This window comes from Scyliorhinus torazame, chromosome 1 (assembly GCF_047496885.1).
Source record: "Scyliorhinus torazame isolate Kashiwa2021f chromosome 1, sScyTor2.1, whole genome shotgun sequence".
Lineage (NCBI taxonomy): Eukaryota > Metazoa > Chordata > Chondrichthyes > Carcharhiniformes > Scyliorhinidae > Scyliorhinus > Scyliorhinus torazame.
This window is the reverse complement of record NC_092707.1, coordinates 198823754-198842754: the sequence shown is the minus strand read 5'-3', so window position 1 is coordinate 198842754 and position 19001 is coordinate 198823754. Positions and strand designations below refer to the sequence as shown.

The 19001-nt window shown below is 48.5% G+C and overlaps 1 protein-coding gene across 2 annotated transcripts in view; it reads left to right on the top strand.

The window, feature by feature from the left end:
- Positions 1-19001, top strand: part of LOC140418355 (ephrin type-A receptor 7-like) — a 906389-nt gene that overhangs the window by 520260 nt on the left and 367128 nt on the right. Inside the window, exon 5 of one of the 2 annotated variants that reach the window (XM_072501826.1) lies at positions 4460-4795. The exons of the other annotated variant lie outside the window; for it this stretch is intronic. Coding sequence (XP_072357927.1) covers positions 4460-4795 — 336 coding nt within the window. The remainder of the gene's footprint in view (positions 1-4459; positions 4796-19001) is intronic. 2 annotated transcript variants of the gene reach the window in all.

Here is a 19001-nt window from a genome sequence, read left to right as displayed (position 1 = left end):
TAGAGACTTCGGCAACAGCATCACCTCCAACAGTCCAAGGTGAACCAGTGTGACCCCAAATCTCCACAGCTGAACCGGCTTGAGGACCAGCCCATTCTTGAGGCGGTCACCCATTAGACTGGACTTATAACGCTGTTCATACGTTCAAAAAGTCAAACACTTCTGTATTATAACCTGTTGTTGTTTATTGTTCCAGATATCGTCTGACCAGACCAATGTTCAAGTTTTTTTTTTCTCTCGCATCCAAGTTTTGTTATGGTACAACCTTGTTAGTGTGACGCACCCGACATCGCCCCATGTAAATAGTTACGTCATATACACACGCTGTACACAACACACACACACACTCTTAGATGCACTCACGACACAATTATATTTATAACCACGTAGGCACATATCTTTGTAAAAAGGGGGGATGTCATGATATTCAAACACACACATCATGATAGACACACCAACAGACAAATCAGAACACACAACACCACAACCAATGACAGAAAGATATAAAAGCACAGACACGACCCCCGGTGGTCAGTATTAGCTGGAGAGGATGGCCAGGACAGATCTGTTACCAAACACACTCAGGGAGACAGCACGTGCAGAGTATCCAGAACGAACTGTATTATAAGAGTTAAAATAAAATAGAGTTGTACCACATACAACTGTGTTGGCTCATCTGTGCACCAGAGCACCCAACACCACACTACCACAGGCAATATCCTGCTGAATCTCCTCTGCACTCTCCCCTTTGGTCTAACCAAGATTTTGTAGAGCTCCAACAGAATCTCCCTGTTCTTATAATCTATGCCACAACTGATAAAGGCAAGTATCCCACATGCCTTTTTAACTACCCTATTAACCTGTCCTGCCGCCATCAGGGATCATTGAATCATAGATAATAGGTCATAGATCATAGAATTTACAGTGCAGAAGGAAGCCATTCAGCCCATCGAGTCTGCACCGGCCCTTGGAAAGAGCACCCTATTTAAATCCACACCTCCACTCTGTCCCCGTAACCCAGTAACTCCACCGAACCTTTTGGACACTAAGGGGCAATTTAGCATGGCCAATCCACCTGACCTGCACATCTTTGGACTGTGGGAGGAAATCAAAGCACCCGGAGGAAACCCACACGCGCACGGGGAGAAAGCGCAAAAGACATACAGACAGTCACCCAAGGCTGGAATTAAACCCGGGATCCTGGAGCTGTGAGGCAGCTGTGCTAATCACTGTGTCACCGTGCCACCCTTCTGTGTACAAACACCCCAAGATCCCTCTGTTCCTCTGAGCTTCTTAGTTTCCTGCCATTCATTGAGTGCTCCCTTGTCTTGTTACTCCTTCCAAAGTGCATCACCTCACTTTTCAGGGTTAAATTCCATCCGGCACGGATCTACCCATCTGACCCACCCCTCGATATCTTCCTGCAATCTAAGACCTTCTTCCTCACTATAAACCACCCTGCCAATCTTCATGTCATCCATAAAGTTACTTGTCATCCCCCCCCCCCCCTACATTTTTATCTGTATCGTTTATATATATATCACAAACAATAAGTGACCTAGCACTGATCCTTTTGGTACACTATTGACACTGGCCTCCAATTATACAAACAGCCTTCTACCACCACCTCTGTCTCCTGCCACGAAGCCAGTTTTGGATCCAACTTGGCCAGTTACCCTGAATCCCATGTGCTTTTACCTTTTTTATCATTCTTCCTTGTGGGGCCTTGTCAAAGGCTTTGCTGAAATCCATATAAATTATATCAACTGCACGCCCCTCATCTACACATTTGACCGACTCCTCAAAACATTCAATCAAATTTGTTAGGCGTAACCTCCCTCTGACAAAGCCATGTTGACTATTCCTGATCAAACCTTGCCTCTCCAAGTGGAGATTAATTCTCTCCTTTCAAATTTTCTCTAGTAGTTTCCATACCACTGATGTGAGACTCACTGGTCAGTAGTTCCCTAGCTTAACTCAACCACCCTTGTTGAAAAATTTTACCGCGTTAGTTGTCCTCCAATCCTCTGGCATCTACCCAGTGGCCAGTGAGGAATAAAAAATTTGGCTCAGAGTCCCTGTAATATCCTCCCTTGTCTCCCACAGCAGCCTGGAATACAACTTACCTGAACCTGGGGCGTTTTCTACTTTTAAGCCAATACCTCCTCGCTCCCTATGTCAAACTATTCAAGAACCTCACGGTCCCTCTCTCCAAATTCTGTACTTACACCCTCCTTCTCCTGAGTGAAGACAGTTGTGAAGTATAATAATAATAATCTTTATTGTCACAAGTAGGCTTACATTAACACTGCAATGAAGTTGCTGTGAAAAGCCCCTAGTCGCCACATTCCAGCGCCTGTTCGGGTACACAGAGGGAGAATTCAGAATATCCAATTCACTTGACAGCACGTCTTTCGGGACTTGTGGGAGGAAACTGGAGCACCCGGAGGAAACCCACGCAGACACAGGGAGAACGTGCAGACTCCACACAGACAGTGACCCAAGCCAGGAATCGAACCTGGGACCCTGGAGCTGTGAAGCAGCAGTGCTAACCACTGTGGTACTGTGCTGTCCATATTCATTTGGTCTCCTGATATGTCCACTCTCATGGTGCTCCACCTATACCAATCTGAAAGCTAACAGCTAGACTACCTTTGTGATCAGTTTGGATAATTTCCACCATCAGTCAAACACATTTCATTGTCCATGTCTGAACAAACATTCATCAAAAACATTTCAAAGTAATAACAAGTTTTATGCCCCAGATGTGAGCAGCTCGGTTGCCTAGAGTGTGGCACAGAATCGAGCCAACAGCATGCGAGTGATTTGGACAAGCTGAGTGAGTGGGCTTGGCAGATGCAGTATAATGTGGATTAATGTGAGGTTAACCACTTTGGCAGCAAAAACAGGAAGGCAGATTATGATTTGAAGTGCTAAAAATTGAGAGAGGGGTATGTGCAATGAGACCTGGGTGTCCTCATACGCCGTCACTGAAGGTAAGCATGCAGGTACAGATAGCAGTATAGAAGAAAAATGGCATATGGGCCTTCATAGTGAGATGATTTGAGTACAGAAGCAGGGATGTTTTGCTGCAATCATCCAGGGCCTTGGTGAGACCACACCTGGAATATTGTGTGCAGTTTGTGTTTGCATATGTGAGGAAGGATATTCTTGCAAAGAAGGCTTACCAGACTGATTCTTGGGATGGTAGGACTGACGTATCAGGACTGAGTCGATTAGGATTGTATTTGCCTGTTTTGAAGTGGGAATCTATAGAAACCTATAAAAATTTAACAGGACTACCCAGGGTAGATGCAGGAATGATGTTCCTGATGGTGGGGGAAGTCCAGAACCAGCGGTCACAGTCTGAGGATACTGGATAGACCATTTAAGATTGAGATGAGGAGAAATTTCTTCACCCAGAGAGTCGCGACCACATAAAGCAGTTGAGGCCAAAGCATTGTGTTTTCTAGAAGCAGGTACAAATAGCACTAGGGGCAAAAGGGATCAAAGGATACGGGGGAGGCGGCAACAGGCTATTGAATTGGATGGTCAGCCATGATCATTGAGTAGACTCGAAGGGCCGAATGGCGTCCTCCTGTTCCTATTTTCCATGTTCTATGTTCATGCCGGCTGCGATCACTGTTGCCTCCTTGCCTTGCCCCACGGTGACATTGTGGCCTATGCCATGATTGGAAACCAGAGGCCATGGACACCCTGGGTGAAGATAGATGAGTGATGTGCCTGGCAATGTTCTGGAGATATGTCTTTAATTTCTGGGGCCCCCAGGGCAACCCTATGTTGAATAGTTGAATCGCCCCCTCCATCCCACCCCACACCAACCAAACCTTGCCGCGTTTGGACTCAGTATTTCTCGAATGGGTTATTGAAAGTCTGGCAACTCAGCACGAAACATCGTTTTTTTTTCCACATGGCAATGAAAATGTCAGTACAAATAGAAAGTAGGACAAAGGTTTACCTCAAGGGACTTCAATTTTTAATAAACTATTTTCTCTTTCATTAGCGAAAGGCTTTACCCAAACACAAGGAACCACAAGCACAGTGCAAGTCTTATTCTATAAGCACAGCGCCACTTACTGTTAACAAATTTCAATGGAAATATCTCACTGCAGCCACAGTTTTATCTGCATTTTGAATTCATGCACTTCGAGGTCTTTTAGATGTACAAGCTATTTCAGCAGTTACATTATCAGTTCCCTTCCTGTGGAAATAATAGTTATGCTCGGTAAAAATGTAGGATTGACAGCAAATCTCACCACATTAATTGTACATCTTCCCCGAATCTGCAGTGGAATCAATCATCAGGACAATTAAAATGAGCTGAATATCAAATGCATGGTTAGCATCAACAGATTGGCTGAAACGGCAAGTGCAATAGAGAAAGAACCGCTTTTTGCTCCTGCACTTGACCCTCTTGCTCTGTTTCGTTCCCCCACAGAACCCCCAACTGCTCCGCAAACTCTCGGTTACAGCACCAGGCAGTCGGCGGTGGTCTTAGACTGGAAACCCCCCGAGGACAGTGGGGGTCGGACAGATATCACATACAACGCCCTGTGCAGCAGGTGTGCGGTGACCCTCCAGGCGTGCGGGCCCTGCGACAGCCGCATTGAGTTTGTCCCCCAGCAGCTGGGATTGGTCGATACGGCCGTCACTGTGGTTAACCTGTTGCCGTACGTCAACTACACCTTCAGGGTGGAGGCTGTGAACGGAGTATCGGACCTGAGTCCCGCTCCGCGGATGTACGTGGAGATTACGGTGGCCATGAGCCAAGGAGGTGAGTGCCAGTGGTTTCTGTTTATCAGTTGAAAAGTTCTTTCTGAAATTTCTCCAGCTTGTAGTTTGTTTTGTTGTGGACTGTAGGATGTTACTCAATAAAGATTACTGGGAGCCAAGCAAGAAGGGTGAATTATAATACGGTGTGAAGAACTCTCGATTGGCGGATTTGTGTTTTAAGTCAGGAACATATGAGCAGTAATGATTGTCACTGGGTCCTTGAGTCTTTTGCAATTGGAAGCTTATTCTGAACCACAACGCTTCTAGACGACTTTGCGCTGGGTTCCCACTTGTTGCGCAGCCGGAATCAGGCTGGATCACGGCCTATTGGTATCGAGTGGCAAGGTGTACCGTGATGTCAAAACCTCCAGTTCTATTTTAAAGAAACACCACCAGCCTTGACCTTTTTTTCCCACAGCCCCTTAATTATGGTAGACAGGTGGATTATGTCAAGCTGCACATTTATTCCATCTGTACCCCTCAACCTTTCCCCAGTTTACATTGGTCAAGAGGGTGGCAAGCTATATTTTGTTGGTCGGAGAGTATGAGTAATGGTCCCTCTCCACCTCCCTAGTGCCCTGAAAACTCATTCATTGGAGGCCCATGTCTTGTCCACATATTTAAAATAAAATGTGATGAGATTTTCGGGACGGTCATAGAGTTTTGCAGCACAGAAAGAGACCTTTTGGCTCATTGTGCTTGCGCCGGCCATCAAGCACCTATCTATCCTCATTGTGGCTCTTGTCCCGATTTCTGTCGTGGTGGGATTTGGATTTGGCTTCACATTTGTTTTATCGTCATGTGTATCGAGGTACAGTGAAAAGTATTGTTCTGTGTACAGTCCGTGCAGATCATTCCATACATAAAAATAAAACATAGGACATACATAAATACACAAAGTAAATACAAAGACATAGGCATTGGGTGAAGCTGGTATGATGGTGGTCTTCTTGATACAGGTGAGAACCACGGAACGGAATAGGGAGAGTATTAGTGAGTGCGCAAAGTGACCCTCGACCCAAGAAGGGAAGCCAGGCTCCTCATGTGGCCAGAGCTGTGGGTTAAAGTCCAACACAAAGCAGAAAATCGTGATTTTTGTAGATTTGGGTGTGGCTTGACTATGGAGAAACAACAGCAGCAGTATGATTTTAGATTGTACATTTATCCTCCAAATATTACTGCAAATGGATTTTGAGAAATGTTTTTTGAAAAATGGTCTGCAGGAGGCTATCCCGACTCAAGGGAGCTTTCCTGCAGCATCCTGCTTAATATTTACCACTCCAACCAACATAAGAACATAAGAACTAGGAACAGGAGTAGGCCATCTGGCCCCTCGAGCCTGCTCCGCCATTTAATGAGATCATGGCTGATCTTTGTGGACTCGGCTCCACTCTCCGGCCCGTACACCATATCCCCGAATCCCTTTATTCTTTCAAAAGGTATCTATCTTTTTCTTAAAAATGTTTAAAGAAGGAGCCTCAACTGCTTCACTGGGCAAGGAATTCCAGAGATTCACAACCCTTTGGGTGAAGAAGTTCCTCCTACACTCCGTCCTAAATCTACTTCCCCTTATTTTGAGGCTGTGCCCCCTAGTTCTGCTTTCCCCGACCAGTGGAAACAACCTGCCCGCATCTATCCTATCTATTCCCTTCATAATTTTATATGTTTCAATAAGATCCCCCCGCATCCTTCTAAACTCCAATGAGTACAGTCCCAGTCTACTCAACCTCTCGTCATAATCTAATCCCCTTAACTCTGGGATCAACCTAGTGAATCTCCTCTGCACTCCCTCCAGTGCCAGTATGTCCTTTCTCAGGTAAGGAGACCAAAACTGAACACAATACTCCAGATGCGGCCTCACCAACACCCTATACAATTGCAGCATAACCTCCCTAGTCTTGAACTCCATCCCTCTAGCAATGAAAGACAAAACTCGATTAGCCTTCTTAATCACCTGTTGCACCTGCACACCAACGTTTTGCGACTCGTGCACCAGCACACCCAGGTCCCTCTGCACAGCAGCATGTTTTAACATCTTACCGTTTAAATAATAATCCATTCTGCTGTTATTCCTCCCAAAATTGATAGCCTCACACTTGGCAACATTGAATTTCATCTGCCAGACCCTAGCCAATTCACCTAACCTAGCCAAATCCTTCTGCAGACTTCCGGTATCCTCTGCACTTTTTGCTTTACCACTCATCTTAGTGTCGTCTGCAAACTTTGACACATTGCACTTGGTCCCCAACTCCAAATCGTCTATGTAAATTGTGAACAACTGCGGGCCCAACACTGATCCTTGAGGGACCCCACTAGTTACAGGTTGCCAACCAGAGAAACACCCATTTATCCCCACTCTCTGCTATCTTTTAGTTAACCAATCCTCTACCCATGCTACCACTTTACCCTCAATGCCATGCATCTTTAGTTTATGCAGCAACCTTTTGTGTGGCACCTTGTCAAAAGCTTTCTGGAAATCCAGATATACCACATCCATTGGCTCCCCGTTATCTACTGCACTGGTAACGTCCTCAAAAAATTCTACCAAATTAGTCAGACACGACCTACCCTTTGTGAACCCATGCTGCGTCTGCCCAATGGGACAATTTCCCTCCAGGTGCCCCGCTATTTCCTTCTTAATATTAGATTCCAGCATTTTCCCTACAACCGAAGTTAAGCTTACCGGCCTATAATTACCCGCTTTCTGCCAACCTCCTTTTTAAAACAGTGGTGTCACGTTTGCTACTTTCCAATCCTCTGGGACCACCCCAGAGTCTAGTGAATTTTGATAAATTATCACTAGTGCGTTTACAATTTCCCTAGCCATCTCTTTTAACACTCTGGGATGCTTCCCATCAGGGCCAGGAGACTTGTCTACCTTTAGCCCCATTAGCTTGCCCAATACTGCCTCCTTAGTGATTACAATCATTTCAAGGTCCTCACCTATCATATCTTTATTTCCATCAGTCACTGGCATGTTATTTGTGTCCTCCACTGTGAAGACTGACCCAAAAAACCTGTTCAGCTCCTCAGCCATTTCCCCGTCTCCTATTATTAAATCTCCCTTCTCATCTTCCAAAGGACCAATATTTACCTTAGCCACTCTTTTTTGTCTTATATATTTGTAGAAGTTTTTACTATCTGCTTTTATGTTCTGAGCCAGTTTACTTTCATAGTCTACCTTACTCTTCTTTATAGCTTTTTTAGTAGCTTTCTGTTGTCCCCTAAAGACTTCCCAGTCCTCGAGTCTCCCACTAATTTTTGCCACTTTGTATGTTTTTTCCTTCAATTTGATACTCTCCCTCACCTCCTTAGATATCCACGGTCGATTTTTCCCCTTTCTACCGTCTTTCTTTTTTGTCGGTATGAACCTTTTCTGAACACTGTGAAAGATTGCTCGGAAGGTTCTCCACTGTTCCTCAACTGCTTCACCATGAAGTCTTTTCTCCCAGTCTACCTCAGCGAGTTCTTCTCTCATCCCATTGTAATTGCCTTTGTTTAAGCACAAAACACTAGTGTTTGATTTTACCTTGTCATCCTCCAACTGCATTTTAAATTCCACCATATTGTGGTCGCTCCTTCCAAGGGGATCCCAAACTATGAGATCATTAATCAATCCTGCCTCATTACACAGGACCAGATCTAGGACCGCTTGTTCCCTTGTAGGTTCCATTACATACTGTTCCAGGAAATTATCCCGGGCACATTCTATAAACTCCTCCTCAAGGCTGCCTTTACCAACCTGGTTAAACCAATCGATATGCAGATTAAAATCTCCCATGATAACCGCTGTACCATTTCTACATGCATCCGTTATTTCTTTGCTTATTGCCTGCCCTACCATCCTGTTACTATTTGGTGGCCTATAGACTACTCCTATCAGTGACCTTTTCGCCTTACTATTCTTGATTTCCACCCAAATTGATTCAACCTTGTCCTCCATAGCACCAATATCATCCCTTACTATTGCCCGGATGCCATCCTTAAACAACAAAGCTACACCACTGCCCTTCCCGTCCATTCTATCCTTTCGTATAATCTGATACCCTTGGATATTTAACTCCCAGTCGTGACCATCTTTTAACCATGTTTCAGTAATGGCCACTAAATCATAGTCATTCACGATGATTTGCGCCATCAACTCATTTACCTTATTTCGTATACTACGAGCATTCAGGTAGAGTACACTTATGCTGTTTTTTATGTCTTTGTTATGAATCCTAACACCTTGATCAGTAACTTTTCGCAATTTATTTTTCCTCTTACCCTTTCTCCTAATTTTCCTTGTCTTTGAACCCATATCTCTACATAATAACCTGTCACGTAACCTGCTGCCTTGATCGCCATTAACCATTATACTGTCCATAGCTTTACACTTCCCTTCCCCCCCAACTTGCTAGTTTAAAGTCCTTGTGACCAACCTATTTATCCTATTCGCTAGAACACTGGTCCCAGAATGGTTGAGGTGAAGACCGTCCCAACGGTACAGGTCCCTCCTGCCCCAGTACTGTTGCCAATGCCCCATGAAATGGAATCCCTCTTTCCCGCACCATTCCGTAAGGCACGTGTTAACTTCCCTAATTTTCTCAACCCTATACCAATTGGCACGTGGCTCGGGTAGTAATCCAGAGATTATAACCCTGGAGGACCTGTTCTTTAATTTAGTCCCTAGTGTTTGATAATCCCCAAACAGGTCCTCTTTCCTAGTCTTACCTATGTTGTTAGTCCCAACGTGGACCACAACAACTGGATCCTCCCCCTCCCTCTCCAAAATCCTTTCAAGCCGATCAGAGATGTCCCTCACCCTGGCACCGGGCAGGCAACATACCATGCGGGACTCTCGATCTGGCTTACAAAGGATGCCACTCTGTTCCAATCAGCACTCCGTTCGAAAGGCACTCCTGCCACACCTTTTGTGCACTCATCTCTCCCAGCACTGTCCCGGCTCTCTCTCCTCCCGTGCTTTTAAAATCTCCCGGCTCTCTCCTCCCGCGCTGTTTTCGCTGTCCCGGCTCTCTCTCCTCTCGCGCTGTTTTCGCTGCCCCGGCTCTCTCCTCCCGCGCTTTTTTAATCTCCCGGCTCTCTCCTCCCGCGCTGTTTTTGCTGTCCCGGCTCGCTCTCCTCTCGCGCTGTTTTCGCTGTCCCGGCTCTCTCCTCCCGCGCTTTTTAAATCTCCCGGCTCTCTCCTCCCGCGCTGTTCTCGCTGTCCCGGCTCTCTCTCCTCTTGCGCTGTTTTCGCTGTCCCGGCTCTCTCCTCCCGCGCTTTTTAAATCTCCCGGCTCTCTCCTCCCGCGCTGTTTTCGCTGTCCCGGCTCTCTCCTCCCGCGTTTTAAAATCTCCCAGCTCTCTCCTCCCGCGCTGTTTTCGCTGTCCCGGCTCTCTCCTCCCGCGTTTTTAAATCTCCCAGCTCTCTCCTCCCGCGCTGTTTTCGCTGTCCCGGCTCTCTCTCCTCTCGCGCCATTTTCGCTGTAATAGTCTCCAAACGTATATCTCATTGCTGATTGTAGGAGTTTTTTGTGTGCAAATTGACTGCCATATTTTGCTACATTAAAGCAATGACTAAATTTCAAGGGTACTTCATTGGTTGTGAACCACTTTGAGATGCCCCTTGGGCTGGAAAGGAGCTACAAAAATGCAAGCTAAATCTTAGCTGGGGCTACACTTCAATGAGCACATCTCTCCCCAATCCTTATCACATGGTGAGGAAAAATGTCAACATCAACCGTCAGTATAAAATGTTTCCATTTATTTATGGCCAGGAGTTTAATGATACTCCTTCCCAGCAGGATATCATGGTCCTGCCGAAGTAAACGGCAATTTAAATGGCCGCAACATCTGCCATGCAGGGGAGAGGCACGCCATAAAATCCTGTCCTGTGACTCGGGGGAAGAGATCCTAAAGGAATCTTCCTGCCTTTTCTTCCTGCCGCCCCCCGGAAGGTGGCTTGAGATTTTAGCTGGTGAGATGCCTCTCCCAGAAGACCAGAAGATTGTGCGGCTTTTGAGTTGAGTGTGTATTGTAATACCCAAGGCATCGCCGGTTGTGTGGGAAAGACTGGATCAAACGGTCCCAGAGGATCTTTGCCTATCTTTCGTGGTTCATATGACAAAATTATTTTTGGAACCTGAGGAGCTTCTTTGAAGATTGAGCTTTTGGCTTTAAATAATTGAAAATACCTGGGGTGGGATTCTCCCCTACCCGGCGGGGCGGGCGGTCCCGGCGCCGAGGAGTGGCGTGAACCACTCCGGCGTTGGGCGCACGGAAGGTGCGGAATCCTCCACACCTTCAGGGGCTAGGCCGGCGCTGGCAGGGTTGGCGCCGCGCCAACCGGCACCAAAGGGCCTCCGCCAGCCGGCGCGAGTTGGCGCATGCGTGGGAGTGCCAGCGTATGCTGGCGTCATCCCAGCGCATGCGCCAGGGGGGGTTTCTTCTCCGCACCGGCCATGGCGGAGGTCCACAGCAGCCGGTGAGGAGGGAAAGAGTGCCCGCACAGCACATGCCCGCCCGTGGATCGGTTGGTCCCGATCGTGGGCCAGGCCACCGTGGGGGCACCCCCCGGGGCCAGATCCCCCATGCCCCCCTGAGGACCCCGGAGGCCGCCCGCAGAGCAAGGTCCCGCCAGTAAGTACTAGGTCTAATTTACGCCGGCGGGGCCGGCCTAAAACCGGCGGCAGCTCGGCCCATCACGGGCCGGAGAATCGCCGGGGGGGGGGGTTGCTAGCGGCCGCCGACTGGCGCAGCGCAATTCCCGCCCCCGCCAAAACCCCGGCGCCGGAGAATTCGGCAGCCGGCGGGGGCGGGATTCACGCCGCCCCCCCGGCGATTCTCCGGCCCGGCGGGGGGTCGGAGAATCCTCCCCCTGATGCCCCCTTTTTGTTGAATACTTTCAGATCCTGTAAGTTTTCATTGTCGGGTGAAGGGTAACCAGAGGGCCCCTGTGAATTGTTCAAGGCTTCCATATATCTTGGGTTCATACTGGGCTATTGATCGGAGTCAAAGCGATTACATAAGCCGCTGCTGAAAATAATTAAAGGAAAGGTTTTGTGCTCGGAGGTGGCTTCGCATCCATTCTACATTGCAAGTGTGAATTGTTGTGAATGGACTGATTTCAATCCTTCAAGCAGTACATTGAGAGGGAGAAGTGGACTTTGACATGTATTACTTTGGAAGCAAATTGAAAGAGCTTCCTGATAAACCGAAAGCAGGCATTAGTGGTTTTATGCAATCTCTTTTTTTTTCAATAGGTGCTTTTGTTGTACATTCAGACTGAAAAAAAATGCCTTTGGTTTAATCCCCAAAACTGGCGTCTATCTGAACTCGGCTCTAATCGAAACTCCGCCCACTTAAGCTGCAGAAACAGCAGCGCAGAATTTCGTCTCCCAAGCCTTTGTTTCCCCTAGATATTGAAATCGGTATCCTTATCAGACGTACGGGTGCTGTCATGCTCGCAAAAGCTGGAACTGTAGTCTGTTACATTGAAAGCTTATGCTCTTCATCTATTCCTACTTGTAAGCACACTTTGAAAACAAAACCATTTTTCCTCACTTGTGGGCTGCAATGATTATTAATTAGTTCATTCTGAAAGAATGTGTGCTTCTGTTTTCTTGGGGGTCGGAGAATCGTCGGGGGGGGGGGGGGGTGGCATGAATCCCGCCCCCTCTGGCCGCCGAATTCTCTGGCACCGAAAATTCGGCGGGGGCGGGAATCACGCCGCGCCGGTCGGCGGCCCTCCCCCCGGCGATACTCCGGCCTGTGATGGGCTGAAGTCCCGCTGCTGTAATACCGGTCACGCCGGCGTTAATCAAACCACCTACCTTACCGGTGGGACTGGCGGCACGGGCGGGCTCCGGGGTCCTGTGGGGGAGGGAGGGGGGGGGCATGTGGCGATCTGGCCCCGGGGGGTGCCCCCACCGTGGCCTGGCCCGCGATCGGGGCCCACCGATCCGCGGGTGGGCCTGTGCCGTGGGGGCACTCTTTTCCTTCCGCCTTGGCCATGGCCTCCGCCATGGCCGACACGGAAGTGACCCCCCCTGCGCATGCGCGGGGATGACATCAGCAGCCATTGACACTCCCGTGCTTGCGCGGACTTCCGCCGGCCGGTGAAGTCCCTTTGGCCCCATCTGGCGTGGCGCAAAAGGCCTTTCCTGCTGGCCGGCGGCGCGTCAACCACTCCGGCGCGGGCCTAGCCCCTCAAGGTGAGGGCTTGGTCCCTAAAGGTGCGGAGAAATCCGCACCTTTGGGGCGGCCTGACGCCGGAGTGGTTCCCGCCACTCCCATCCCGCCGGGACGGACGGGACGGGCAGGACGGTAGCACAGTGGTTAGCACAGTTGCTTCACAGCTCCAGGGTCCCAGGTTCGATTCCCGGCTTGGGTCACTGTCTGTGCGGAGTCTGCATGTTCTCCCCGTGGCTGCGTGGGTTTCCTCCCACAGTCCAAAGATGTGCAGGTTAGGTGGATTGACTCTACTAAATTGCCCTTAGTGTCCAAAAAAAAAGGTCAGGTGGGGCTACGGGTTACGTGATAGGGTGGAGGTGTGGGCTTAAGTAGGGTGCTCTTTGCAAGAGCCGGTGCAGACTCAATGGGCCAAATGGCCTCCTTCTGAACTGTAAATTCGATGATTCTATAAACAGAGCTTTTGGTTTAGCTGGCCTGTTTCTGTCCTGTAAATTTGATTGTAACTTTTTTCTAACTTTAATTATTGAGGCTTTGGTCCCTGTTGAGAGACAGCAACTGTGGTGATTTTACTTGTAGTGCGTGGACCCTGCCTCAGTTTCTATTACTTCCTGGATGCACAAGGCTCTGACCTTCAGCATTCTTATTCTATTGTATTCGTCTGATGAACAGGAAGAAGCCTCCTATCCATCCAGCACATCAGAATATGGAAATTAGGAGCAGAAGTAGGCAATTTAGCCCTTCGAGCCTTCTCCGTTATTCAATCAAATCATGGCTGATCTCTTCCTGGTCTGTACACCATAATGTAAAGAAGCCAGCCTTTCCTCTCTCCTGCCCCCCATTACCCACTGTCCCCCCCTCCCCCCCGCCCCCACATCATTGCCCTCACCTCCCCAGACCCACTCCCATGAAAACCTGGCTGGGATCTTTCTGGTCTTAACTGTCCCACTGTTGGATGCTGGGCTGGGTTAGGGGTCTTTCATTTTGAGTCTGCTGCCATTTTGAGGTAGTTGTCGCAGAAGCTTTTAAAGAAGGTGGGAGATTCTTCATTGACAAAACTGCATTTATTATTCACCTTTAGTTCCTCTGGGACCATTGAGTCACTGTCTTCTGTAAACAGGAGTGCACAGGTCAAACCAGGTATGTGTTCCTTTCCTTGGAGGACATTAGACAACAGAAGGGCTTGCATTTATATTGCTCCTTTCATGGCTTCATGGTAGGCTCAAAGTATGCATGGCGGCGCAGTGGTTAACACTGCTGCCTCACAGCACCGCTGGTTCAATTCCAACCTTGGGTCACTGTTTGTGTGGAATTTGCACATTCTCCCTGGCCGGGATTTTCTGAGCCTCCGCGCCGCAATCGCCCTCGGCGCGGGGGCGGAGAATGGGCGTCAGACCCACAATCTGGTCCATCGCCACTCCCGCGATTCTCCGGCGACCGGAGAAACGCCATCAATCGCGCGCATGTGGTCGACGCGGCGCCGGTCGGGGGTCATTGAAAGAAGCCCCCGTGCCGATTCTCCACCGACAACTGGCTGAGTTCCTGCCGGCGTGGTTCACTCATGGTTCCACCTGGTGGGCACTCGGTCCGCAGCCGCCCTGGTGGGGAGAGGGGTGATCCGTCACCGGGGTGACCTCCAGGACGGCCAGGCTTGCGATCGGAGACGGCCGCGATCTCGGGGGGGGGGGGCTATATTGTTGAGGTTGGCCCGCGGTGCAGGTCAGCCATGTTCCGCGGGGAAGTGCAGGGCCCCTTACCGGCAGCCGGTGCTGCGAGGAGCACCATGGGGCTCTGCTAGCCCCCTGCAAAACGGAGAATTAGTTTGGACTTTCTCCAGGAAAGTCCAGAGTGATCCGCATCTGTTTTCTCCTGGACGTGGGGACATAGCCCCATTATCAGAGAATTCCGCCCCCTGTGTGTGCGTGGGTTTCCTCCAGATGCTCGGTTTCCTCCCACAGTCCAAAAATGTGCAGGTTAGGTGGATTGGCCATGTTAAATTGCACCTTAATGTCCAAAAAGATGTGTAGGTTAGATTAAGTGGTTAATGGGATAGGGAAGGGAAGTGTGTTTGGGTGAAGTACTCTTTCAGAAGGTCGGTGTAGACTTGATTGGCCAAATTACCTCCTTCTTCATTGTTGGGCTTCTATGATTCAATCAAGTCCTTTTTGTCACTGTTCCCATGTGGAACATGGCATCCAGTTTACACTTAGCAAGGTCCCACAAACAGGATTAAGATAGCGACCAAGTAACCTGTTTTAGTTACGTTTCTGTGCACTTAATATCGGCCAGGGCTGCAGTGGAGTATCAGATGAGTTTTTCTGCTCGAGAGAGGGAAATGAACATATGAACTTCTGATTCAGAGGTGAAAGTGCAACAGTGGGTCACAACTGACACGATTAAGCCAGTTGTGATTTTCCGACAGGCTAGCAGATTTTGTGGCTATTTGCTAATGTCAGAAACAAATTCGCAGATTTATTGAAGTCCCTGCCACAATTTCAATCGCACAGCAAGTTGCCTGTGGTGAACATCTTTACCGACTTATTTGTGCAACATCATTGAAATCTTAAAACCTCAATTATGTAACAAGTGTTTTGACAGCCAGGCACGCTCTGATTTTTCTCCTGACTGATATGTATATACAGTACTAGTATTTATTGAGCTTGGGGGCTAAACGCCAATTGCAAGCTAGATTGAGATCTAGACAGGGGGGGTGGGGGGAGGGGGGGGGGATCGTAAACAGTGTGCATATTGGTCTCTTCATAACATTGATGAATCCATTGATACATTTTCCATACAGACTCATATCAATCATATTGAATCAGACCGGTACCTTCTGCCCCTACGTACTGCAACCTATCCCTATCTTTTCATATTATCAGGTGGAAGCTGGGAGACGTGAATCTGTTACTAGAAACAGGACAAGCCTCAGCAATTTGCTATATTAATTAAGCTGAGACTCAAAGACATATTTTGGGTGATCATCAGCCGAGCACTTCAGAGCGTGCCATCCAAACAATGCCCATCCTCGGTTACTAACCAAATTCTATCAGTCAGTTCATTAAAACAAAAGACAATAAGGAATTCCTGTTTGTTTTAACATGTTGACTAAATGCCAGATAAAAAGTGAAAGCGTAATAATTCTGAAATTCAATTTAATTTCTGCGTTCATGTGAAACAAAGTAAATCTAATTAAATACACAAAGGCATGCGTGTGCATATATCTGTACAATAAACTTTGTGTAAACACCAGACGGAGTTGTTAGCTTGTTTATGTGTGGATAAATGATCTCATTGTCCAATTATCTCTTTTTGTTCCAATAGGGTGGCAACCTGTGGTACGTACAGCTGTCATTTGGTGTGCTATGTTATCATTGTGCAACACCATCAGAATAACCAAAGACAAGAACAGAATACAGAGATCAGCTGGACTGAATAAAACTGTATTGGTGTCAGCTCTGAACTGATGGTATTCATGCCTCTGACTTCGACGGTCAAGGGTGTGAATTCCATTCCATAAAAGCTAGCCTGAGAATCTCGTACAGCACTGAGAGTGTGGCATGACCAGAAGTGCCGTGTTTTTTGGGAGAGATTAAACTGAGGTCCTAGCTGCCCGCCACCGCCCCCCACCGCCCCAAAGCACTGAAACAAATTACCTGCATCATTGGTGATTGTGAGATCTTGTTGGATGCCTATTGAAAATTTAAAATTTAATAAGAACACGGGGAGTCCACACCGAGTAAAATTAGAAACAAAGTCGATGCTTACGGGTTCCTCTCTGGTCGGTGCCTTGCTGGCTGACCTTTTATGCAATACCTAATTGAGATACCCCACCTTTAGTAGGGGAGCTGGTACTCCACAAGGAGCACGGGGAAGATATCCATTCCCACCCATAGGTTCCGTGCGGGATATCACAGAAATGTTTTTCAACAATGATTACACTTCGGAGCTCCTCCATTGGCTATAAAGTGCGACGGGTTGTTCTGAAGACTTCAAAAGTGCGAGATGAATGCAATTTATTTTCCTTTATACCCAATTGTCTGCCTCTACCTTTTGTATTTAATATTTCTAAATCACAGGCCTGGGAATAAACACATCATGCGATGAGAAAAGTATAGAAATCAATATTTTTTAAAAATAGTATTGGATTTAAACATTTTTCATCACAGCACAAAATGTCATTCCTGCAGCATGAAATTCCATATATTTCATTGCTGTTAAAACATAGAAATAGAAGAGGGGGAGGCCATTCAGCACCCCCCCAAAACCTGCTCCACCATTCAATATGATTATGGCTGATCCTCTATCTCAAAGTCATTTTCCCATTCTCTCCTCATAACCCATGACGACTTTGGTGTCTAGAAGTCTATTTCCTTATTAAATATATTAGGTGACTTGGCCTCCACATCCTTCTGTGGTACAAAATTCCACAGGTTCACCATTCTCTGAGTGAAGGAACTTCTCCTCATCTCAGTCCTAAATGGTTGATGCTGTATCCTGAGACTGTGGTCCCTTGTTCTAGACTCCCCCAGCCAGCGGAAACAACATCCCTGCATCCAGTCTATCCAGCCCTGCCAGAATTTTATGTTTCAATTAGATCCTCTCGTTCTTCTAAATTTCAGTAAATACAGGCCCAGTTGACCCAATCTCCCCTCCTATGACAATCCTGCCATCCCAGAAATCAGTCTGGTGAACCTTTGCTGCAGTCCCTCTAAGGCAAGTGTATCATTTCTTGAGTAAGGGGGGCATAAACTGCTCCAGGTGTGGTCACCCCAAGGCCCTGTGCAGCTGCAGTCAGACATGCTTAATGAAGGCCAACAAACCATTTACCTTCCTAACTCATTGCTGCATCTGCATGTTTGCTTTCAGTGACTGGTGTACAAGGACACCCAGGTCCCTTTGTAATCGATATTTCTCAATCAATCACCATTTTAAATAATACTCTGCCATTCTGTTTTTCCTACCAAAGTGGATAATTTCACACTTATCCATGTTATTTTGGAAGCGTGTCTATTGCAGGACATGGAGGATAATGACAACCCGCTCTGCGATGAGCTCTGGGCTCTACATCGTTGGACAATGTCTGACCCATGGCCACAGTACCACCCTCCACCTGGACCGTCCCTGCATGCGGCCGTGACACTGCAGCGCATGGTCCCGTCGTCTGCCTGGGGGGATGGGGACGGCGACCCGGGGGAGGGGGGGGGGGTCACACTCACCTGAGGCCGACGTTCTATCACCCCTCACACACTCATTGGCGCTCACCTCACACCACACCCCCGCACGCATCGGACAGAGCACAAAGGCAGCTTCTGTAGGTGTGAAAGTGATTTTAATAACAAACGGTTCATACACGTGCCCTAGCCCCTATAAATAACCTGTGCCCTGCACCCGTGCCAACTTACTCAGTGTCTAATTGTTTGGCCTTACGGGCCCTTTGACTACGTCTAGGTGGTTCCCCAGACGGTACAGCAGAACTGGAGGTGGACTCCTGTGATTCCTGCCCTGTGACTCGGGGTCCTTTGGTGGCCGTTTCCTGAGGCGGCCCGGCCTAGATGGGCCAGGCTGCGGCTCGGGCGAGCTGCCAGCCTGTCCTGCCCATTGCCAACCAGATGCACCTGGTACGGAAGGAGTCCGAGGTGTCGCAGTGTTCCGGGGCCTCCCATACAGGGGGACCCGGGACAGGCCCCAGCACTTCCTCCTCCCTCTGGGTGCCCGATGGCCCCCGGGCCTCTTCAGGGGTCGCGGAAGCGAACCGACCGAGCATCCGACGGCCCCCCGACACCTGGTGCTCCCAGTCCTGGAGGCACGCCCTGGTATCAACAAGGGTCTGCAAGTTTGCAACCATGGAGCTCAGGGAGTTGGCCATCCCTGTCTGTGTCTGGGCGACGCTGGCCTGCACCTGGGCAATGGCGCCGATGGCCTCAGCGATGGCCTGCTGAGACTGGGCCATTGCATGCTGAGACTGGGCCACGGCCTGCAGAGACTGGCGCATTGCGTGCTGGGACTGGGCCACGGCGTTGAGCGCCTCTGCGATC